The sequence below is a fragment of the Cololabis saira genome, chromosome 6 (genome assembly GCF_033807715.1).
Source record: "Cololabis saira isolate AMF1-May2022 chromosome 6, fColSai1.1, whole genome shotgun sequence".
Taxonomy (NCBI): Eukaryota; Metazoa; Chordata; class Actinopteri; order Beloniformes; family Belonidae; genus Cololabis; species Cololabis saira.
The window spans coordinates 18,060,234-18,085,260 of NC_084592.1; the positions used below are offsets into that span (position 1 = coordinate 18,060,234).

General features: G+C 40.0%; 2 protein-coding genes across 6 annotated transcripts in view; both read left to right on the plus strand.

Annotated features, from left to right (window-relative positions):
* zmp:0000001200 (dedicator of cytokinesis protein 9) overlaps window positions 1-8,222 on the plus strand; it is an 89,439-nt gene extending 81,217 nt beyond the window's left edge. For 3 of the 5 annotated variants that reach the window (XM_061723463.1, XM_061723458.1, XM_061723459.1), the window contains 7 exons: window positions 1,636-1,665; window positions 2,109-2,255; window positions 2,337-2,547; window positions 4,080-4,270; window positions 5,107-5,207; window positions 5,302-5,440; window positions 7,133-8,222. In XM_061723463.1, the coding sequence (XP_061579447.1) occupies window positions 1,636-1,665; window positions 2,109-2,255; window positions 2,337-2,547; window positions 4,080-4,270; window positions 5,107-5,207; window positions 5,302-5,440; window positions 7,133-7,258 (945 nt within the window). In that variant the 3' untranslated portion in view covers window positions 7,259-8,222. The remainder of the gene's footprint in view (window positions 1-1,635; window positions 1,666-2,108; window positions 2,256-2,336; window positions 2,548-4,079; window positions 4,271-5,106; window positions 5,208-5,301; window positions 5,441-7,132) is intronic. The other 2 variants (XM_061723462.1, XM_061723461.1) reach the window with 1 other exon arrangement.
* Window positions 8,223-8,385: 163 nt separating this feature from the next.
* slc15a1a (solute carrier family 15 member 1a) lies at window positions 8,386-22,510 on the plus strand. The gene is made up of 23 exons (XM_061723464.1): window positions 8,386-8,513; window positions 8,690-8,727; window positions 9,932-10,019; window positions 10,973-11,114; window positions 12,194-12,313; window positions 12,422-12,521; window positions 16,406-16,496; window positions 16,613-16,696; window positions 16,795-16,877; window positions 17,047-17,133; window positions 17,216-17,305; window positions 17,389-17,433; window positions 17,517-17,549; window positions 17,643-17,731; window positions 19,353-19,434; window positions 19,523-19,642; window positions 19,789-19,932; window positions 20,016-20,062; window positions 20,191-20,298; window positions 20,470-20,581; window positions 21,359-21,496; window positions 21,675-21,782; window positions 21,895-22,510. Exons 1-23 carry the CDS (start codon window positions 8,507-8,509, stop codon window positions 22,114-22,116), a joined length of 2,178 nt encoding a protein of 725 aa, XP_061579448.1. The 5' UTR covers window positions 8,386-8,506; the 3' UTR covers window positions 22,117-22,510.
* The last annotated feature ends 2,517 nt before the right edge of the window (window positions 22,511-25,027 follow it).

A 25,027-nucleotide genomic window follows, 5' to 3' on the forward strand; every position in this document is an offset into this window, starting at 1 on the left:
AAGTCACGCGGTACAGGCTGCGTCTCTGTGTGGTGTTGGTGCTGCTGTAATCTATTACCACGTCTCATCACAGCTTGTTGCTTCAAGTTACAGTAGCGCTCGTCTGTGTCAGTTTTTTTTAATCTAATTTCTTCCATTTTAATATTTTGTTATTTATTTGTTTTCTGGGGTAATAAAAGCCTATGTGAAGGAGAACTTCCTCATATTAGAGCCATGGAGAATGTTTCTGCTATTTTTCTTGACATTTAATCCTTTAAAATATTGAGACAGTTTTAGAGGATCTGTTTAATACTTGTTATTTTACTCGTGGAGTTTTTATATATGTGGCCCTGAAATGGATTGGCAAATGGCAAAAGGTTTACCTCTGCCTTTCACTTGTAGTGTGCTGGGTTAGACTCCAGCAGAACCCCATGAGTCTGTACTGGATTAGGCGGATAAAGAAAATGGATGGACGGGATTTTGTCCTCTTGGTCTGCAGGTCTCCAGTCAGTTAGATACATTTGATTTACACTTTTGTCACACACAACGGCCTACGGCATACTCTTTAATATATTTTCTTTCCCACAATGCTGTGCAAATTTAATTTATATGAGCATATTCATTTTTATTTTATTTTTTATTTAATTGTATTAATTATTTCTTTTGAAATATTGAATTGAACTATTGAATTCCAGTATTATTGTAAGATTAACGTTTTTTTTTTAAATATTTGTTATGATCTGAAGTGGTTATAGGAATATTGGTTTTAAGATTTGCCCTACTCACCTGTAGATAGCATTGGAAGTTAGAGTTAATTAATTATATTTTGTCTTACTGCCAATCAAAATGGCACTGTACCGGTACAACAGCCATAAAATTGATAAATAATTAACAACAACAACAACAAACACTATGAAGCCCTTTCAGTTGAAATGGATCAGTCAAGCCAATCTCAGTTCATATGGTTTAAAAGTCTCACATCCAGATGCCACAGTGTAACCAAGGGTGTCCCTCAGGGATCCCTGCTGAGACCACCCCTTTTCACTTTATTCATAGCTAAAAAAGAAAAAAATCAAGTCCCTAATTTAACTTTAATGCCAGTACATATCTAGTTGATTTTTAACCATTGAGGTCATAGGTATAAAAAGTCAGTCAATACCATTGCTGAACAACTTTTTATCTTTTTATCTTTATCTTTCTTATCGCTGTAACTTGAACACATTCTATGACTCTAATACTGTGGAATTTTACTTGAAAAAATGATATTAAGGAATTTTGATGGGAACCCCCCCCTCCAGTTGAGTTGACATGAAATGACCAAATAACAAATCAGTCAGACTTGCTGCTTTCTGTTTGAAGGACTGTGTTGCATGGCATTCATTCACTTAAGCACTCATTTCAATGTTTCTTCCTTAGCGTTTAAAATCTAGTTTATGAGATTTCAGTACTGACCCTTTTTCTCTTCTTTTATGATGTTTCGTGAGTGTTTTTTGTGTGAGCTCTGGTTGTATCTGGCTATTTTCTTTGGTAGATGTTAAGCTGGCGGTTCTGTTTCTCTTGACATTTAGTTTCAACTAGGACTCATTTATTATAGTGTTAAGTTGGTCATGGAATAATGTTTTTATTTCTGTGTGTGTGTTCTCCGCCTCCCTATAGCAGTACCAGTTTACTGACTCAGAGGCTGAGGTAAATTGGTATGAAAGCCAACATCTCGGTTGGGACTGCAGTGATGTTTTAGACTCTGTCCTGCCGCTTCACTAATGCAGTCTGCAGTGCTATTTCTCATGCAGCGCCCGTCTTTTAGTCCTTTAACTCCTCCCGTACCCCAGCCTCAGTTTTGTGATAATCATTTTAGAAAACCCCTTAAAGGCCTAATCGCAGGATTCAGCTCCCTGGACTTTTTTACTGTTTACCTGTGTCTCACAGCAGTGAACTAACTCTAGGTCCTTTCTCTAGTTGATAGTTGTGTCTTTTGTAGTCTACAAAACTCAGAGGTGTCTTGAGTAGTGTTATAATTTTACCAAAGTTGGTAAAACTCCCATTCACAATATGGTTTGACAGTTCATGTTTTACTATTATCTCTGTATTTTTATACGCGCTGACCTCTGACTGTGTTTTATCTTCTTTAGGGCTTCTTTGAGGATGAAGATGGTAAGGAGTACATCTACAAGGAACCCAAGTTCACCCCTCTATCTGAAATATCCCAGAGACTTCTAAAGCTCTACTCTGACAAGTTTGGACAGGAGAACGTCAAGATGATCCAGGACTCTGGGCGGGTGAGACTTTGTTGATTTGTGGAATGAGGCAAGGTGATTTCTAAATCGTAGTGCTGATCTTTTTAAATCGTCTGTTTGTAGATCAACCCCAAAGACCTGGACTCTAAGTATGCATACATCCAAGTGACGCACGTGACCCCATACCTGGAGGAGAAGGAGCTGGTCGACAGGAAGACCGACTTTGAGAAGAGCCACAACATCCGTCGATTTGTGTTTGAGATGCCTTTCACAATATCGGGCAAAAAGCAAGGCGGCGTGGAGGAACAGTGCAAACGCAGGACGATACTGACCAGTAAATTATCTCATATTTGTTTTCCAGTTATAAAGATGGCCGAAAAAACAGATATGCCCTCCAACTCAAATCTATATTTTATTTCTTAGAAATAAACCCATGTTGAGTTTTTTTTTTAAATGATTTCAATCATTTTTGAATTTATAGGCTCCAATGTATGCTTAGAAAAGGCATAGCTATGGTTATACTTAAGACAACAGATATGTATCTGTCCTGAGTTCAGTTTGGCACATTTTTGCATGAATTTTATTAGATACAACCAGAAAGTAATTTCAATTACCTAGAGTATCAAATATATCCAGCACATAATGAAAATATCAAAATCTGTTTATTTGAAAAAACTCAAATCTTATGTGGAGTTAAAAATTAAAACTTGAATGCCTGCCAAAAGAAATAAAACAGCAAAAAAATCCCAATTTCTTTTAAATGGTTTTAATTATATATTGGAATCAAAAACATTTCCAATTTTGTATTTAGTAATTTCTAAATAATTATTTTCTCATCATTATGAATACATTAGGAAGGATCATGTAATTTTAGTGTTTTGGTTTGTATAAAACTTTTACTCCCCTTTTTGATTATGGGGGTGGTTACAATTGATTTAGAAATTCATGTATCTGTGAAGTCTGGAACACACAAGGCGTACTCCAGCTCAGACGTCAGATTAAATAAGTTTAATTATAGCTGTTGCTGGATAACGCTTGTACAAAAGAATTAACAGAAAGACCTAGTCGGCATAGGTTTCATGTGGTGAGATAAACAAGACAATACTACACAATGAGGGTAGAGGGACACCGGGTATAAGGGCACAAATGGAGACCATGATGAATGCCTGGGGAATCCTGGGAACTGTAGTCCAGGCCGGGGATCAGTGTAGTGGGGAAGCTGGTCCTGGTAGAGGAGGAGGAGTATGACAGTATCAGATATGACACATCTGGCATTATTGGGTTTAAAGCTAATATAATCTCCTTAATAATTCTTATCTATACTATTTCTTATTTTTCAAACCATGTGAAAACTCCTTAACCAGAACAAATATGATCAAAGTAAAAATAGATGAGCACTGGTGGTTACATTGGTCAATATCCAGGTATTTTACTCCGGAAGTAATTCCCCTTCAAATATATAATTAAATGGTAAAATGAATAAATAGATATGTCCAAATGTTTGTAGATAATCCTAAAAAGTTAGGCAACATGTTCACTTTTTGTTTTTAGCTACACACTGAGCAGAAGGCTTTTATTTATTTATTTAGCTCTTACATTACCCATAAAAAAAACCTCCCACTCATGATTAGATGATCTTGATTAGCTTTTGCACGTGTCAGATGTTTGTCAGGAACAATGTTATTCACAGTTTATCATTTTTATGGTGCAGGAGATACGAAAGTTCAACCTTTTCTTCTTATCTTTTCCATGTTCATAGACTACACAGTGCACATACGCGTGGAGACTGAGCTGTAAAACGTGCTACAGGACTCCTGCAGCGACAAGCGAGCTGATCACCTGTGTCTTTCTCTTTACTCCCTGCAGCCACACACTGTTTCCCCTACGTGAAGAAGCGTATAGCGGTGATGTACCAACACCACACCGATCTGAGCCCCATCGAGGTGGCCATCGACGAGATGAGCAAGAAAGTGGCGGAGATCAAGCAGCTCTGCTCCTCCAGCGACGTGGACATGATCCGCCTGCAGCTCAAACTGCAGGGCAGCATCAGCGTCCAGGTGGCCTCTCGACCTCACCGCAATCAAAACGCTCAAATATTGAGACACAAACCTAACGTATCCAGTACTCGAGTTGAGGGGGGATGAGGGGGGATGTCATCCCCCCTGAAATAAAAACGGTCAAAATCATCCCCCCTGTAAAACTGCCATCCTGCCTTTCCATCCCTTATGTCATTTCATCAATGAATGTGGTTTTACTGCTATTTCAACATTTAGAGTCATCACCAGAAAAATAACTTATTTGACAATTTTCACCTGTTTCAAGTAAATTTTCACTTGAAATAAGTAGGAAAATCTGCCAGTGGGACAAGATTTATCTTCTCATTACAAGCAAAAAAATCTTGTTCCACTGGCAGATTTTTCTACTTATTTTAAATGAAAATCTACTTGAAACAAGTGAAAATGTTTTTTTCCAGTGATGAGTCTTGTTTTAAGTGTAATGAGATTTTTTTACTAAAATGAGACATTTTAACTAGAAATAAGACAAATATTCTTGTTAAGATTTTGCGTTTTTGCAGTGATCCATTTTACTTATCCTGTGAAGGACAGAGTCATATTGATAAGTTCAGAAAACTGTTTTTTATTTTTGTGTTTTGATGTATTTGATGTAAGCCCAGTGGATATTTAAAGCTTACAGAAGGCTGCATTTAACTGCTGCTATGTCATTCCTGCAGTGTTTCTGCAGGTGTTTTGGTCAGTGCTATTATTTGTAATATATTATATTATTTGTAATCACCACAAATTATCTGTCCCCATATGATAAAATCCACCATCCCCCCTGTTTCTTTTTTACAACTCGAGTACTGAACGTATCTAACAACATTTTCACATTAAAGGTGAACGCTGGGCCACTCGCATATGCTCGAGCTTTCCTGGACGATACGAGTGCAAAGAAGTTTCCAGATAACAAGGTCAAACAGCTGAAAGAGGTCTTCAGGTGAGCTGTGATGTCACAAGGTCTCACACCTGCTTGGTGTACCCTCCCTTTGACACATCTCAGTGCATTCTTTTCTTCTTTTTTGTGTGTGTAGGGACTTTGTGGAGGCATGTGGACATGGTTTAGGCATTAATGAGCGACTCATCAAAGAGGACCAACAGGAGTACCACGATGAGATGAAGGCCAACTACAGAGACCTGGCCAGAGAGTTGTCCATCATCATGCACGAGCAAGTGAGTCCTGCCGGCGCTGCGTAACTGACGTGTCAGTTTAATTACTCAGGGCTTATTAACGCTACACATTAACCTGCCCGTGAGACAAGCGGCGTAGCAAGCAGACTGTCATTTCCTAATGTCTGATAAAAGTGATAAAGCGCTCCCTGATAACACCGTTCTCTGTTTTTCCTTCGTGCTGACACGTGCAGATTTGATGGTAAAGCATCAGTGTGCAGTAAAGATGTTCATCGTTGGTCCAGCCAGACGAAGGGGAAATGTCCTGGTGTTTTTAAGCAGTGATTTTAAAAGCTAAGACTCCCCTCAAAGCACTGCGTAGACCATAAAAATGTACCAGATCATAAGAGAGCCATATCTTTACACCCCTGCAGTAAAAAGCAATCTGAACAGCTAATCCACAGGTTTTCAGCGCAAGATTTAATTGCTTTTTCATTTGTAGATTGCGCTTCTCTTGTAGTCTGCACTTATAGTTTCTGTCTGGATAGTTTCTGCTCCAGCTGTTTAAAAAGTTAAGATTTAACGCTAAAGTCCCGGCTTCCCCTCCTGCGAAGAGCGCTGCCTTTACAGCAGATGGCTAGACCAACGACCCCTCATCGGCTTATTTCTCTTCACCTGCCGATTTGTTTTCTCGCATGTGTGTGAAGAACGCGTGGATGCATGTACAGCGCATGCATGTGTGTACGTGTACATTTGTGTGTGTGTGTGGACTGTATAGTGTCGCATCTGAATGTGAGTGCTTCAGAAAGTAATTTATTTGGTTCCTGTACATGTATGCGATACATTAATATTCTGTCTAAGTGTTATGTGGATTGCTTTTTTTTTATTGCATGAGTGTATTTTTCTGTGTTCAAAAACTAACTTAAAAAGAAATTCTTGCACCGACTGTTCAAAATCATCAAATATTAGCATTTAGACCACATTTCTCCACGCTTTATTGTACAATCAGAAGAACAGTGTTCTGAGCAAATGCTAATATGCTAATTTGCATAATTTCTCATTACTCTGAGAAAACACACACCAGAGAGTTTTTCTTACTCTCAAAGGGCAGAGGCAACTTCAGGGTAACTTCACACTGATTCGAAACATTTTTCTTTGAACGTGAAACTGTGCAAATAATCAAAATCATTCAACAAATGTGTGTTTTTGGAACATACTGATAATTTGGCCACATTTTATCATTGATAAAGACGACTCAATCGGTCTCAAGCCTGATGCTGCTTCTCCAGCAGAAGATTGCAAACAATTGGAAGTGTCCACCACAGACTGGCAGAAAAATGTAAAACTGCATTTCAAAATCCATCTGTTGTCCAGGTGGACACCCAGGTATCTGTCCTAGAACTACATGCACTTATAAGGCTAGCTGTAAGACTCAGTCAAAAAACTGTGTGCTCACCTATCTACTGTAGATTAGCCTCACCTATTTGAAACCTACCCCCCCAAACTCCACATACCACCTATGTACTGTGCAAAAATTGCACTATAATTCACATACCCACACAAGTTATTAAATGGGGAGCACAACACAATACAAAATTGGCTCTAACAGGCTGAGTTGAGTCTAACTTCCTGTTTTCTGGCTGTAAATGTACTTTTCCATTTACAAACGTGAGAGTGGCGTCAATTTCTGTCATCAACTTTCAACAACTTTGTGATTGTTTGCAATCATGTCTCATCCTCTGCCCCGCAAACCAGATCAGCCCCGTGGAAGACGGCATGAAGAGCGTCCTCCCAGACTCGCTTCACATCTTCAACGCCATCAGCGGCACGCCGACCAGCGCCACCATCCAGGGCATCCCCAGCTCGTCCTCAGTGGTGTGACGCCGATGGAGGCCAGAGAGCCGCGTACTCGCCGACGAGGCCTTCCGGGGAAAGTTGCTTCCAAACCCCCGACCCCGTCAGCTCGGAGGGAAGCTGATGGAAGAGCAGACGACTCCCAGACCCCCCCGTCTCACACCCTGACTGTGACAAAGCGCTGGACTTCTTCTCACACATACACCCGTCCCGGTGACCCGCTGATAAGACAGTGCTGAAGCTTGATGAGACAACAGACGTGACATTAGAGGGCGGACGTCAGGACACAGACTGCGTTCCCAACGTTGTGGACAGACGTAATGTTTTCACCAGTTTTTACCTGAAAAGACGGACCAGAGTTTTCTACGGACGCATTCCCACTGGGATTTTTAACATGCATGTCACTACTTCTCTCCTTTCCAAGAGCCCAGTTTTGTTTACTTTGATAATGTCTCATTTTGTGATTTATATGTACAGTATTTCACTTTTTATAAACCACTATACTGATGTCTCGATGAACAGTATATGCTGCATAGACGCTCGACTCCCTGCGCGTGAAGATTTTTACAAAAAGAAATGCTATAACTTCTGTTACCATTCAGTCTTGAATCACGTCAACGTCTTAGAGCCGGGGACTTCTTAAATATTTAAAGTCACTGCATACAAAAGTGTATTCCAAGCTGTTTATTCGTGTATATAAAAAGGACTGCGTGCAATATTTGCAAAGTATCTTGCTGAGTGGAGATCGTACACTGTAAAGATTATGTTTTTGCCAAAGCGATGAGGTGTGTATGTGGGGGGGAGGGGGGGACACTATGCCTACTGTGGAAAAAATATGAAGCTTATACTGTTTTGTGTTATTTTAAAATGTTCAAGAAATTGTTTTATATTTGGGCAGCATTGCTTTTTAATATTTAACACAAAAGTCACTGTTCTGCTGTAAACAGAGATGGTCCCTAATGCTTATCTTTTAAATAAAAACACTTATATATCAGCACTTGCATTCGTGAGTCCTTATTTATTGACTATTTATATCCGTGTCGCATTCTCCAATTGGTGTCTGGTAGTGGAAAGTTGCACGCTTGAAATATAAGGGACTTATCCCTATCACCTGTAATTCATGTTCCCACCCATCATAAAAGCAGCCCAGTCAGCAGAGTGAAACACAGATCAAGGACTAACCAGACACAAGAGGAGGGATAAGTTAACTCACTGCTGCATCTGGGATTACTGACGTGTGACTGGTTTCAAGGTGGCAGCCGTGAAAAAGACATCATGGCAGGTGAGGTTCAAAAAGTAAATATTGCAACAAAGAAGTCAGGACAACAGAGACAAATTGAATTATTTAAATGTTTGTTTAGATGACAAATTTACAACAGAGAGGCAGTTAGTGAGCATCTATATTTGTCCCATTTTGCGTAATTTTTTATTTAGCTGTAAACAACATTTTGCTCACAGGTGACGATCTCAAAAAGGAGGAAAGGGGCAAAGGAAAGGTAAAGTACTGACTTTTGTTTTTAATTATTGTGTTTAGACTAACTGATTGCTTATAGAAGTCAAACACATCTCCGTTCATTAGTCCTTTTATTTCTTCATAGATCAAGTTCAATTTTTGCATATTTTTCCATTATAATTGACCCCTTGATTAGTTTGTAAAAGAACATCTGCACACGTCTGTTAGAAGGGGAAAAATGTCCTTTTCTGTTCTTGAGAGCACATATTTGAGTGTCAAATCATTTGGATGCTTAAATCTGTAAATATGTGATTCAGTGAGATATTCATATTCATATTTGCAGTGGGACTGTTGCAACACAAACCGTTGCTGTCTCCAATCACCTTTAACTTAATCAGTCTGCATCTGCTGCACTCCACAAGTGAGATGTAAAAAAAAGATAATATAAAAAACAACACTCATCAGCACTAGAGTTTGCCCAAATATACAAAGAAATAACTAATAACAATGCACAACTACTCTCTTTTGTATCCAGACCAGAGTAGCTGACTTCTCTGTTTTTTTTCCCCATTCAGAAGGAGAAGTTTCCTTTTTACATTTGTCTTTGAATGCACCATCAGTAGAGCGACAGTAGATAAACATGAGTTGCTGTGTTTCTGTGACCGTTTTAATACAACTGTTAAGTGATATCTCCAAATGTTGATTAAACGCTCAGCTCCATCGTTATTGTCTCCATGAAGTCAAGCTCTCTGACAAAGTCCTGATTTCTCATCTCGCAATGAGTCATTCCAAAGAAATAATGGAAATATATGTGAAGAACTTCTTTAATTTTGATTAGTGAATTTGTAATTCTGCAACCACTTTTGGCATCATTATTTGTATTTGAAAAAGATGTAAATGCCTGCAAAAAAAAAATTAAAAAGAACTGACACTAAGCCATCTCATTATTTGTGGAGCCAGAAAATTCAGGGCATTCAGGTTATTTAGTCTTCAAACTTTGGTTCTGTACCGTTTGAAATTGGCTGCTTCACCTAAAGACCTGAGAAGTGTTGTACTGTGTCACTGCAGTATTTTAACCACAGATGTTTTTACCCTGAACTTTTTCATACTTCATATTAATTCTTTGGTACTTATTTTAACTTTGGTGGAAATAAGCCTTTGCATGTTAACCGTATATCAAATGGTTAAATATTTACTCTACCACAGCAGAAGAGCTCATAAAATAATTATCATTTTTCTCCAAACAGAGCAAAGACGTGTGTGGCTACCCTATCAGTATCTTCTTCATTGTTGTGAATGAGTTCTGTGAGCGGTTCTCCTACTATGGGATGCGAGGTGAGGGCTTTGTTTGAGAACCCAGATGTGCATGCACGGATGCACGCACGCACACACGCACAGTTTTACTATCTGAAGTATCTTAATAGAAGTATAGAAGCGATTAAATGAAGGCTGGTAATGAGTTGTAGAAAACTACATCTTTTCTTAATATCTATTTTTCATTTTCGTCAAGGGATTTGTCCATTAAGGAACTCAATGGACAAATCCCATGATTTACAGAAAAAAAAGACATGGATTTTTAGTGCAAACATTGATCTCTTGATGCTGTTGTCTCTAGTTCCTACTCTATGGAATAATAATAATAAAAAAAAAAAAGATTATCACATCCAAAATTCTCTTATTTAAACTTAGGACTCAGTTTGAAATCTGAATGTATCCAATTTCAAGTCATATCTGGAAAATGTTGGCATTTATTTGCACTATATTTGCATATAAGAGCTAATTTGCATATGAGCCTGATCATTACTTTCTGAGAAAGTCAAAACGCCTCGTTTCAAGAAAATTTCAAGACTTTTTAAGCCTATTCTTCTAGTTTTAAAACTTCTAGTCATCTCTTGGCAGAGATTTTTCTTCAATTAAGGCAGTTTTGACTAGAATTAAAACAATTACTCTAATTTCTTGTGGGGCTCTTTTTACAGCGTCTTCATAATTGTTTGAATGAAATAAATCTGCAGACGAGGCTTCAGAGTGATATTGAATAGTATGTATCCTGTTCTCTCTGATAACATAGCTGTAATGTAACCATGACAACAAGCATTAGAAAGTGAGCCAAGCTGCTCTTGTAACCACAGCAGAAACCCCTACAGAAACTTTCCCTGTAGTCATCTGAAATGTTTTTGTTTCTAAACTTTAATCTTATCAGTGACTAAGCATTAATTTCTCAGCTGGTGTTATGATTGCACAGTTGACTCGTAATAAGAGGAAGTTGTTTTCGTCCCACCTCTCCACAGCTGTGCTGGTGCTGTACTTTAAGTACTTCTTGCGCTGGGACGATGACTTGGCCACCTCCATCTACCACACCTTTGTGGCTCTCTGCTACCTGACCCCCATCCTCGGTGCCATTGTGGCTGACTCCTGGCTGGGAAAATTTAAGTAAATGAGTCTTTTTTTTCTTGATGTAATGTTTGAAGTCCTGGAAAAGAAATAAAACAGGTAATTCATTACTTTAAAAACCAAAACAGCAAAATATTAAAACAAATGGTTGTGTTGATGAGAACCAAAGTAATAATGTAAAATAAGATCAGTTTTGCTGAAGCAAAGGATCTACACCAGGGGTGTCAAATGTGCACCCCGTGGGCCGCATGCGGCCCGAGAGAGGTTTTATGCGGCCCGCGAGAAGTTTCCAACGCAAAAAAACGAAATGTTAATTTACTAAAAAGGAAGGCATAAATAATTGCCATGAATCGCAGCATATCCGATAATATATTTCTTCTACAAATCCATCGTTATTCCACAAATAGAGCAGTTTTCGACATTTTTTTAGTTTTCTAGAATGCATTTGCCGATTTTATTTCTTTATAGACGGTCGTTTATTTTTATTAACTGACTAATATTATATATTTTCGCAGGAAAAATATCACTGCTAAAAAAGATGATAGAAGATATTTATTCGGAGAATTTCAGTTTTGAATACGAGGATAGTGACAAAGTAAAACAGTTAAAAGAGAAGTGCTGACTTTTTCGGCACACTGGCGTAAGTATCCGCGCCAATTTTTAAAAATAAATACACTTAATTGTACTGGAAAAATCTCTAAATCACAAAGAAACACTCGGATGTAATAAGAAAGATTTTGCTTTTAATTAAATTTCCTATAAAAAAGCAAAATATAAAAAAAAACATACTTGTTTCTGTTTATCTTTGTAAAATGATATTAAAAGTATCTTACATAATTTGAAAAAAAAGATCCTGAAGAAATATATTTTACATAATTAGAGTGTAAACAAAGTGCATATTTCATTTAAAATTAACTAAACTGATATTGGATTAGATAACAATAGTAAAAAAAAAGAATTAGGAAGAAAAAAATTTGCAACGTTTTTGTTATTTTGAGCGTGCGGCCCGCGAGAAAAAAAATTGGTCAAATCCGGCCCGCCAAGCAAAATGAGTTTGACACCCCTGATCTACACAGTATAATAACTAACTTCTGTCTCTTTGAATCCTCCTCTCACAGGACGATCATCTACCTGTCCATCGTCTATGCAATTGGTCAGGTGGCAATGGCGGTAAGTGCGGTCCATGACATCACCGACACGGACAGAAACGGGACACCAGACAACATGACCTTCCATGTGTGAGTCTTTATCCTACAGATTAGATATAAATACATAAAAGTTGCATTTGGCAGTTTTCATCTCATCCGTCTCTGCTCATGCGTTTGACCTTCCCTCCGCACATTCAGGGCTTTTTCCATGGTGGGTCTCTTCCTCATCGCTCTGGGAACTGGTGGCATCAAACCTTGTGTGGCTGCCTTTGGTGGAGACCAGTTTGGAGAACACCAGGTTAGAATGATACCCACCCATAATCCATAGACTGGGCTTCAGATGTTTGACCTTTAGCGTCATCTTGCACTTTGAAACTTGCAGTTACAACCTCCATAGTTCAAGCATTTTATAGCACGTGATCCATTCCCGGTGTCACTATCGTGTTCTTTCTGCTTTCTGTTTTACACTCAACCCACGAGGCTGTAAATGTGAACGTCTGTGTGCTCACAATGAGAACTCCTAAACTGTACTATATCTGTTACTGCACTAACATTAGATCATTTTTATTTGTGTATAGTTCCAAGCAGGGGCGCCACTAGGCCCTTTTTGGGGGGGCTTGAGCCCCCCCAAAAGAAGTCTCAGCCCCCCCAAAAAAATAGAGACAATTTTTTTTTTTTTTTTTTTTTTTTTTTTTTTTTTTCCCCTCTGGTGGTCATTACTAGCAGTTTCTGATTCCACTCAATGCGCTGTGTGTGAGTTCCCCCCTCTATGTTCTTAGGGTGTGCTGACAAACATTTAGGGGGGTTCATCCCACCAAGGGGGCCCTGACTCAGCCCACCCGAAAAGTTTCTAGAACCGCTACTGCCAGGCGCTCCCTCCTCCATCTATGTGCCTAATCCCTTCACTTCACACAGGTCACACACACACACACACACAACGAAGTAGCCTTTTACAGTCAACAATCATTCTCCCCAGTCCCCACTCATGATGAGACTGTGAGGTGAGCATTGAGCAGTCAGAGTCGTTAGTTACTCAATTAGCGCATATTGATGTGCAAATTAGCGCATACCGTTGTAGTAGCTAAACAAAATAACTTGTCATGTGCCTGCCAGACAGGTGACGATTGGCAAGGCTACCATGACACACCAAGCCAGCCAGCCATCATGCTAGCTCGCAGTAAAGCGGGTCTAAATGGATGCAATGTCTTTTGAGAAACAATATGGGCATAAGTGAAGAACATATTTTCAAACGGGTCTCTTGTCTTCTGAATGAAATTAAGCCCTTCAGAATCGCAAGTGGCTGCTTTTCAACTAGTTGACTGCAAACTCCTGCTTTAGCTTACAGTATATTATTATCTTGTCGGAATATTATTCCAGCCAATAAGTTAGGAAGTTCCATTTGATTTGATTTAATTTTACTTTTGCCTACAAAGCAAAATATTACTTTACTTGAGTCTCCCCTGAAGTGATTTTGGTATTATTTATGCAAGCAAAATTCTACCATAACCTGTATGCAGAATATATATAGGGAAACAATTATTTTTTCATCGCTGTAAAACCACAGAACAGTAAAGAAGATATTGATGTGTATAGGTCTTCATAGATCTAGTCTCTTCATTTTGACCTCAAAGTGCACCAGATTGATCCATTTTTACTTAAAATCTACAAATTTTTCTTCCGGGGGGGCATGCCCCCGGACCCCCCTAGGGGTTTTGTGGTCCATGAACTTTGGTAGGCTGAGCCCCCCCAAAGCTCTGATGCTAAAATCGCCCCTGGTTCCAAGTGTTGTTCAGTTCTGCTGCGTATGTGAAGCAAAAACTTTACAGAAACCGGTCTGAGAAGTCTGATTAGTCAGCCAGTCGGCCAGAGAGCATGTCCTTGGGTAACAGAGCTTTTCAGTCGGTTTTCCTTTTCTACTTTCGGACGGTGATCTAAGGGCCTGTTCAGACTGCAGGCAAAAGTGGCCTAAATCAAGTCAGACTACTTTAAGAGAAGTGTGAACACTCAAATCTGGTCCAGGTCAGATTTTTTTTTATCAGATCTGGGCCACTTCCATATGTGGTCCTGAATCAGACCCAGGTCAGATTTTTTTCGATGTGGCCGCAGTGTGAACAGCCAAGGCAGATTTGATGCGTCTTTTACATCAATATACGTCAACGTTTGTCACTGTTTATCCCTGCCTTATTTCCAAGCCGTTGCCTTTGCCCTCTGATATTGTTCTTCTGCGCATGCAGGTCAGTTCTAAACCGCCAACAGTTCACCTACATCACCAGCCATTAGTGCAACAATATTCTCAGCTTCAGGTGTTAGTGGCCAAGTTGTTGAGTGAGTGAAGTAGGCAGGTTATTAGTGTGGCTGTTTGGCCTTATAATACCCTATAATACCCTATAAAGACCTGCGTACATCCCTGATAAACAAAATCACCGGCTGCCCTCTCCCCTCACTGGAGGACTTGCACAACAACCGCTGCATTAAAAAGGCAAAACACATCACAAAGGACAGTTCTCACCCTGGACACTCTCTGTTTGCACTGTTGCCCTCAGGTAAACTGTACAGAGCAATAAAAACAAGAACACGATTTAGAGACAGTTAGAGACAGTTTTTATCTACTCAAAAACAAACTGTAACTGATATGAAGGATTGTGTGCATGTGTCGGCTGTTTTTAATTATTTATTGGTTTTAATCAGTTGTTTTATTTTATGTTGTGTGTGAATGTTTTATTATAGTATTTATCTATGTATTTTTTAGAACTGACTGATGGCACTTTTAATTTCGTTGTTATATAACAGTGAATAATAAAGATCTAATCTAATCTAATAATCCAAAAAGGAAAAACTAGTTAAACAAAAACAAAGAATTATTTAAAAAAATATGACATATCAATAGAAAAATATCTATAAAATTACCCAATGTAACAATGATAAAAAAAACAAAACATTTTGTGTATGGTTTCATATGTCAAGGGTTAAAGTTTTGTTGAAATGGGACAAAATGTTGACTAAAATGCTACACTTCCATGCTATTATTATAATAAATCAAAATTACTACCTATTAAAAAACAAACAAACAAACTAGAATTCGATGCAAGCAACTAAAAAGAGTTAGGTGAAAGGGAGGGAAAGATACAAAAGTTTATGTAATACACATGAACATATTTAATGGTGAGGGCGTTGTCTAAGATTTATGAGGAAAATTCCTAAAAGGCCCAGTCTTCTCTGCCAAGTATGAGGTCTGGCTCACCAGCCAGGCACAAAGAAAACATTTCTCAAAACAAAAATAACTTAGATCTTTCAACACTTACAGCCCATAATGTTGTAAAATGATTTAAAATGTCTGGGGAAATCTTAATACAGTACATGAGACCAGATGACGTCAGATGAGTCCAGACGTGACTGTTGTAATTAAGAATGTCTCCAGAACTGATCTTAACCTTTATCCCACATCATGTAAAAGTTAAAGTTAAAAGTTTCGTTGTTGTTGGCATTGAATTCTTGATCTGTTTATATTTTCTAAATATAAACAATCTGGTTAAGGAAGACAAACTATTTTCATATTTAGGTATGTTTCTTGGGTAAATGCTCAAATAAATGAATACTTTATAGACTGAAGTTTTTGTTACTTTTTAAAACACCTCTGAATGTTTCCGGAGACTGGATTAGTACAGTTTCGTACGAGGGAGGTCTGTGACTTCATGTATCAGACGTAATGATCCACCTGCGAGTGGGGAACGGGTTTTCAGTGTTACACATCTCAACCTCAAGATGGCCCCACAGGAAAGTTCAGAGGACCAGCCAAGCCTTTCAGATAAGTTTCAAGAGCCTTGTCAAACTGTGTGGTGATTAACCAACGGTCTGAACTGATGGCCTCTGGCCAGAAAATTAATCTAAAGAAGGGGTTGAGCAAAACACTCAATCAAAGTCCAAACCCCAAAGTTTAATCCACAGAGCAAGCGTCAAAATCTGGCAGGCAGTCATCAGGGGAGGCGAAAATGGGAAATAAGCCAAGAAATACAGACGTGAGATGGTTAATATTTGATTAAACACTTGAACAATAACAGAGCAACTGCTGATCTGTTCTATTATATAGAAATATGTGTATATTCTGCAAATAAGAATCACTTTAATTGCACATCAAATTCTGAAGAATTTTGCAGAACAAATGGTCTCTGTGTTTCCCTGCAGGATAAACAAAGGAGAACTTTTTTCTCTGTGTTCTATCTGTGCATCAACGGTGGAAGTCTCCTGTCAACCATCATCACTCCAACCCTCAGAGGTAGATGTGACATAAACCTGGTGATGAACATGAACAACCGGAAACATGCAACTAACATGAGTATGACTGAAAATATGAAATGAATTCAAATGTATGTCATTTGTCCCTGTCTGCAGCTCAGGAGTGTGGCATCTACACCAAGCAGAAATGCTACTCTCTGGCCTTTGGTGTCCCTGCAGCACTCATGGTGGTTGCACTTGGTACGTGTAAGCCATGCTGAGATATACTTAATTCATAAAACTTTGATGCATGGTCTATGTTTTGAAATTCATGACTTTTCTTCTGTGTTTCCAAACAGTGGTGTTTATCCTGGGTAGTGGTATGTACTACAAACCAAAACCGCAGGGCAACATCATGCTGGATGTGTGTAAATGTATAGGGGTAAGCCATTTACACACCCTCTGTTAATTCTAGGGTTTTAATAATAGTAAAATCTTATCAGATCTTACAATTAGGCACATTTTATGTTGTTGTTAAGATAATCAATCATTAATTGGTAGCAACAACAGCCTCAGATGTTTCTAATATTACTTTTTTTGCCATCTGTCAGTTTGCCATTAAAAATCGCTACAGGCACAGAAGCAATCAATACCCAAAGAGGCAGCACTGGATGGACTGGGCAGAGGAAAAATACGAAGTAAGTTCTACTTTACAGCAATAGGATGAATTGCTCTTTCCTGGAACAACGCCTGTTTATTCCCTGTTTGCTTCTGCTGCAGAAACTGCTCATCGCTCAAATTAAAATGGTGCTGAAGGTTCTTTTCTTATACATCCCACTGCCAATGTTCTGGACCCTCTTTGATCAAAAGGTACCTTTAAGTTCCTCTTAATTGTCAAAGACAACATCGCCTATTTGCAGAAGACGGGTGCTAATTTTTCATTTCTGTCAAAGGGTTCGAGATGGACTCTTCAAGCCACAACAATGGATGGTCACTTTGTAAGTTTTGTGATTAATCCAATCAAGTATTTTCCACATTTCACTCAGGCTGGTGTTATAATATTTTTTTCATGTGTCTGCAGGGGTCACTTGTTATTCAGCCTGATCAGATGCAGGTAAGTTAACGGAGTTGAGTCACACTATAGCTTGGATTCATGTACTGCGAGTGATCAGCAAAGATACTTAGTGTTCACTTCCTGTTTTCAAAGACAGTCAACCCCATCCTGATCCTGACACTGGTGCCGGTGATGGACAGCGTGATATATCCTCTCTTCAAAAAATGTGGCCTGAACTTTACGTAAGTGAGATAGAAACAAAGTTGGTGATGTTGTTTTTAAAAAAAAAATGTGTTTGTTTTTTTGCTTTTTTTTTCAATATAATGAAAATGTTAATGGGTGATTAGAAACTTTGGATTCAAGGATTCAAGGAAACGTTATCGTCATTTGCATCACATTTGCATGAGATGGAATGAAATTGCATACGCACGGTCCTGCTTAATCCAATATAACGAAAGAAGATGTAAATGTGTAACAAGTAATAAATTAATATATATATATATATATATATATATATATATATATATATATATATATATATATATATATATATATATATATATATATATATATAAGAAAAAAATAAGTAAAAGAAGAAGTAATAAAATGTAAAAGAGTGCGACAACCTGAGTATCAATATGGAGTGTATATATAATAATTCTGTAATTTTGAGCTGTATCTTCCGGGATTATTCCAATATAATCTAAAGGTTGGAGACCAATGAGTGAATCAACCAGCTCATAATTGGACATTGCAAGAGCAGTGGATGGCAACTTTGACGTCTGTTGGTATTATTAGTCAGAGCTGCTGCTATCTTTTGAAGAAAAAGTGAAGGCAACAGCGAGCCAAGAGCTATACTGGTTGCAGAGGCAAATTTTGAGATTTTTCGACTTTTATTTATTTAATTTATTTTTGCAAAATGTTGGTTGAGTATCAGTTTTGAGTGTGAGAAAATCTTTGTAATTATGTTGCATTCACGTTTTCCTATTGCCTTACTACTTCTCATGTCCTCTGGGTTTTGGCATCAACTTGTGGGTGCGGACTTTTCTAGCATGAGGAATGATTTTTTTTTTCTGTTCAATAAAAAGTTATGCAAGTAGTTAATTAATCTGCAATGGAATGTCTTAGTGAGCAAAACCCATCCCCAAAGTTTTCTGTACCTTTGGAAATCATTATGCTACCCACCATGCAGTGATATCATGAGGAGGAAGTAAAGGGAAATCCATGCCTGCCACATGTGTAAACAGCTGCACCAAATGCTCCCATGCAGAGGCACATTGTCTGCTTTGCAGTCAGCTTGTTCTCTTTCAAATATGCATCATAGAAGTTTGGACCACAGCCATTCTGAAAACTCAATCTTCTGCAATCAAGCCTCCATGTTACTTTTACACCTCCATTTTTTTTTCTCCACTCAGCTTATTTGGCTGCACCTTAAATAGGTGCAGACAAGCAGGCACAGCAGCAGTGAATTGGCTTTGATGGGATTTTTCTCATCAAGAACTTGCGGGATGTTGCAGAGATGTTGAATATTTATGCATCTTTGAAAAGGAGAGGTAGTTCCTTCAGGAGCCTTTCAGGGTGAGAAAAAAAATTGATGAGGCTGGACAATTCCTGGCTATGGCTTAATATTTACCATTCAGCCTTGAGAGTCTCTGCATCAAAACTCAGCGAGAAGATTTCGGTGAAAGATTGAAGCTTTTCTCTAACAAAGCTTTTGTCATATTGGACTAAATACCTTCTGAATGAAGCCTGGGATTTCTGAAAGAAATTAAGATTTTTTTGCACTATCATGTACTTAGATTAAGTCATTTTTTGCTCTTTTTTTATACAAACCACTAACAGAACTTAATATCATATCAACAGACCTCTGAAAAGAATGACAGTGGGGATGTTCCTGGCTGCTCTTGCTTTTGTCTGTGCTGCCCTGGTCCAAATTGAGATCGATGTAAGTTGAGAGATGATGAATGTGTTTGCATCATTAAACTACATATCTTGCTGAAGTTAAAAGCAAACTATTTTGGGTTGATTTTCAGAAAACATTACCTGTCTTCCCGTCCGCCTCTGAGACTCAGATGAAATTACTTAACATGGATAGCAACACAGTTACAGTTCAGTTGCCAGGCAAGGATCCTGTGACTCTACCTGCAGGTCAGGTATGTTGTCTTCCCAAACCAACCCTAACTTATACACGTTTAGAAATGTTTGCAATACAGATGCATGCAATCTAAAGCACCACTGTTTCTATGCATCCTATGTTTACTCTGTTTCTATAACTTTTTGTTTGTTATTCCCTCTACAGGCAAGTCCTGAATACTTCACATTTGACCATGAGGAAATCACTATTTCAATAGGCAATCCTCCAACAAGATTTGATTTTAATTTGACCAAAGGAATGCGGCAAACAGTTCTTCTTCCCTCAAACATCCTTGATGGAGTGGTGGTGGTGAGTTAAAAGCGTGCAAAAATGAAAATTAAACCAAATAGACTTGATTAGAATAATTAACTTCCATTATATTCTTTGTTCAGACTGATGATTTGATTTCAAAGCCAGACGAAGGAAGCAATGCAATCCGGTAAGTTTAATTATACTGTAAATGCATAAATTGCTATAAAAGTGCATTGTAAACTGTCAGACACATTAATGCCACATACTGTATGATTGTTTTAGTGGCTGTTTTTAAATGATTTGTCACCCTTTTAGGTTTGTAAATGGAAAGAGTACATCCGTGAGCATCACCACGGCACCTGAAAACATCCAAGTGATTGAACCATTTTATTATTCCAACTATACCCTGGTAAAAAATGGAATGTAAGTATTGTATCCCAACATATATACCTTTTATTATTATTATAATAATAATAATAATAATAATAATAATAATAATAATGAACGTTTTAAAAAGCTGAATAACTGCTATGTTTTAATAATATCAACAAATATATCAACATTTTTCCAAGACCTGTAATTTTTCCTCGTCAGGATCACGTTCACCTTGCAGAGTGGCTCACAGTCATGTGAATATAGCAAGGAATTTGGATTTGGAAGTTCATATACTTTCTTCATCCCCAGCACTTTAACTTTTGGACCAAGTGTAAGTTTCATACGTAACCTTTAATGTGATTCATTTTCATTGTCTATTGATATAAAAAAAACTGTGACTTTTTTTCAGTATAAAGTGTTTCTTTAATTCACTGATAACTACCTTTAATACCAGTACTAAAAAGCTTAAAAAGGACCAAAATGTTAATAATGTATATTTTTATTGCATTAGTTGTTTAAAAGGTAACGTTTTTTTGTAGCTCGATGGCTCGCCCCTTCACAACTGAGCTCATAAACATGAGCAGTATAGTATACTAAATGCAGAAATGACCCAGAAACCTTTATTTATAGCCGCTGATTTTGCACAAAGTAGGATCTGAAAGAGACACATCACTACAGGTCCCTACTGATATACTGAATACATATACTGAATGCACGTGTTGAAATGTGTTAATAAAACACTCAGAAGGAGATTGAACAAGAAAGGTTTGACCCATGCAATAAAATCAGTGAATTGAAGCCAGATGAAGTGAGAATTCTTGCATATTTATTTGTATTTCATGTTATATGTGGTGTCAGGGCTCTCAAGTTTTGAAGTGCTTGGAGACTGGCAGCAATTAAAAGCATAGATAAGATTGTCACCGTTGCCTCCAATGGTTACACAGACTGTATACTGTAGATTGTACAGTATACACTGCAAATAAATGACTGCATCTTTGGAATTTATCTGGTGGAAAAGAATGGTAAAATTGTTGGTTTGATCCTCTCTGACTACATTTATTTGGCAAAACTTCCCTTTTTATGAACTTTTTTTGTTAATTTCCTTCAGTGCCAGGAGTCCATTACATCAGCAGAGAACATACAGCCTAACTCGGTTCACATGGCCCTCCAGATCCCGCAGTACTTCTTCATCACTGCCGGTGAAGTGATGTTTTCTGTGACTGGCCTGGAATTCTCCTATTCACAGGTAAATTTGCTAAAACATTCACTATATATTATGTTGAACCGTACAAGCTGCCAGTGCAATACATACTTAGTATTAACTTCATCTTCCTGTGGAAATCGAGACTTTTTTCGTGTATTATGTTGTGTGTTTTTATCCTCAATTGTATCTCAATTGTATCCTTCTTTTTTTTCTCATCAAGGCACCCAGTAACATGAAAGCGGTGCTGCAAGCAGGGTGGTTGTTGACTGTTGCTGTCGGAAACGTTATTGTCCTGATAGTGGCAGAACTGGCAAAACTTCCCAATCAGGTAATCAATAAATAGACAAATACAAAAGGTGGAGATGATGAAAACTCAGCAACTGTGGCTATAAAAGCAACAGGGGATGTTATCAAGGCTCATGTCTCCTTTTCTTTAACAGTGGGCAGAGTACACCCTGTTTGCCTCTCTCTTGGTGGCGGTGTGCTTCATTTTCTCCATCATGGCACATTTCTACACCTACATCGACCCCGCAGAGATCGAGGCCCAGTTCAGAAAGAAGGATGACGATAAGGATGAAAACCAGTACCAAAATGTTGAGATGACCAAAAGAGACTCAGTTGGAAGTGATGACAATGAAGAATCGAGCAAAACCAAAATGTGAATAACAGATATGCATAATGTACTTTGTACTTCAAGTCTGACATCAACACAGAAGAGATAATGCACGAGACGTTTCTGAGTGTGTGTGTGTGTGTGTGTGTGTGTGTGTGTGTGTGTATGTGTGTGTGCGTGCAGGTGTGTTTTAAGAATTCTATACTGTAATGACAAAACAGCATCATGAGCTGAGTAAAGGAAGTCATATAAGATTGGCTTGAGCCTACGAAAATCAAAGAAAGTAAACTGGAACATTGGAACTGCAGATGAATGTTATTTCCTGAAGTTTACAGAAGATGTTCAGTCAAAAATGTTCCGTACTAATGAATCTAATTGCTGTTTTATATTTGTATCTAAGTTATGTTTAAGTAAACAAAAAATAAAATAAAACTCTGTGTCTGTTTCTTACTCACCTTTAAATTCTTTGTGTAAAATAAAATAAAATATAACCTTAAAAGGGGTTAAATAGATGGCAAAATGTAAAGTTCATTCATTCATTTAAACATCATTAGGTTACTGCTTTAATATTTTTGCAGTGTTTGAAGTTGAAAAATTACTTCTATATAAAGGATGTGCATAATCTAGAATAATTTAAAATAAATCGTGATTTTTTTTATTTTTATTAGAAGAGCAATGACAGTCAGTCACAGGAAGGCAGAATATGTGTGTAACTGAAAGACCAAAAAGACCAAAGAGGAGCTTTCTGGATGTGGTGAAAGAGGATGCACGGCTGGTTGGTTTGAAAGAGGAAGGTGCAGAAAACGGACTGAGTTGGGAAAAAATTATCTGATGTAGTGACCCCCCGAGGAGAAAAATAAAAAAGAAGACAGAAGAAAAGTAAATGTTCATATCTTATATCTAAAAATTCTACAGACATTTGTAATTCCTTTTTTTGCCATTTTCAAACCAAACAGATCAAAAAAAGAAAGAAAGCATTCAAGCCGGAGCTGTTATGTCATCCGTCCTGATAGAAAATTCTGGGTGTTGGTAAAAAGATTGCTAAACCAGTTTAAGTTATTTTATTTCTTCAATGTACTTTTTGCCATCCCTGTAGCTGCTAAAGACAGTTAATTTCTTGAATATTGATCTGATCGGTCAGCAGAGGGGGGTGTTCATCAGTTTCAGGTGTTTTGGTGTTAATGAAAGTAACAATAGAAATGGTTTCACAGGTGGATGCCACTGACATTTTTCTCTCCTCATCTTCTCTGACTTTTTTTTCACAAATTTTGCATGTATCTAGGGTCATTGTCACCACTGGTTGCATGAGGTGATGCCTAAACCCTACAGAGGTTGGAGAAGCAGTCTGTGGCAGGGTGGAGGAGCAGCAGCCACTCAGGTTGATTGGGGACAGGTGTGTCCCATCAACCTCTCCACCCTGCCTGCCTTCAAAAGGCAGCTTACAACAGAGCTTGAGGAGCTGTTGGAGAGACTGCTGCTGGAGCTGAAGCACATGTGTTGGTGTCCGGTGAAATAAAGGAGTTCTGCACTGAAACCCCGTGCCCTCGCTGTCCTGTCGGTCGGGCCCCTGTAGCACTAGCCTTGCTACACTGGCGCCCAACGTGGGGCCCAACAGGATGGAGGAGGGAGGCACGGAGCGGGTCCTGGAAGCGCTGGCCCATGCCCTGGCGGACCTAGCAGCCCTGCTTCAGGGCCAGGGTGAGCAGCAGCTCGCGGCACTGGAAGTGCTGCTGGCACCGCAGCCGACAGGCCAGGAGGCAGAAGCTGCGGGCCGCCAGGCGGCGGCTCCCGAGGCGGCGGGACCCGCGGAGCGACTCACCCCGGCGCCACGCCTGAGGTTTGCCGCTGCAGCCGACAGGCCGTGAGGCAAATGCTGCAGGCCGCCAAGCGACGGCTCCCGAGGCGGCCCCAGCGACGGAGGGAGCCGCGGAGCGACCCACCCCAGTGCCACGCCTGAGGTTCGCCGGAGCAGCGTGGGAGGAGCTGGTGCTGCCGCAGCCGACAGGCCAGGAGGCAGAGGCTGCGGGCCACCAAGCGATGGCTCCCGAGGCGGTGGGACCCGCGGAGCGACCCACCCCGGCGCCACGCCTGAGGTACGCCGCGGCAGCGCTGGTGGCGCTGCAGCCGACAGGCCGGGAGGCAGAGGCTGCGGGCCACCAGGCGACGGCTCCTGAGGCGGCGCCAGCGACGGCGGGACCCACGGCGCGACCCACCCCGGCGCCACGTCGGAGGTTCGTTGCAGAGGCGGACCAGCGGCCGGAGCAGCGCTGCGTTGGGGAGGAGGCGGTCCCTGACACCCCAGCTCCGGAGACGGACCAGCCGGAGTAGTGCTGCGTCATAGAGGGGGTGGTCCTGGTCGCACCCCGGCCACGGCCGCGGATGCCGTCTGACCCGAGGCCACCCTGGGCCCGGCCCCGGGAGCGGCCGGCCCGTCGCCGAGGGCGACCACCCGACCGGTCCTGGGGGGCGGCCCGACGCAGAGGGCGACCTCCCGACCGGTCCCGCTAGTCGGCCCGACGCCGGGGGCGACCTCCCGACCGGCCTCGGCAGCCGGCCGAACCGGAAGGCCCAGAGGCGCAGACGGCGGTTCCGGGTTTCCTCTCCCACTCCGAGGGGGGCGGGGGGGAGTTGGCTCGGCCGGATGGACCCCGGCCTGAGGTTGGCGATGGGGGTGTGTGGCAGGGTGGAGGAGCAGCAACCACTCAGGTTGATTGGGTACAGGTGCGTCCCATCAACCTCTCCACCCTGCCTGCCTTCAAAAGGCAGCTTACAACAGAACTGGAGGAGCTGTTGGAGAGACTGCTGCTGGAGCTGAAGCATGTGTGTTGGTGTCTGGTGAAATAAAGGAGTTCTGCACTGAAACTCCGTGTCCTCTCTGTCCTGTCGGTCGGGCCCCCGTAGCACTGGCCTTGCTACACAGTCCAACTCCTCCCCGATGGCACATCAAATTATTGTTTGGT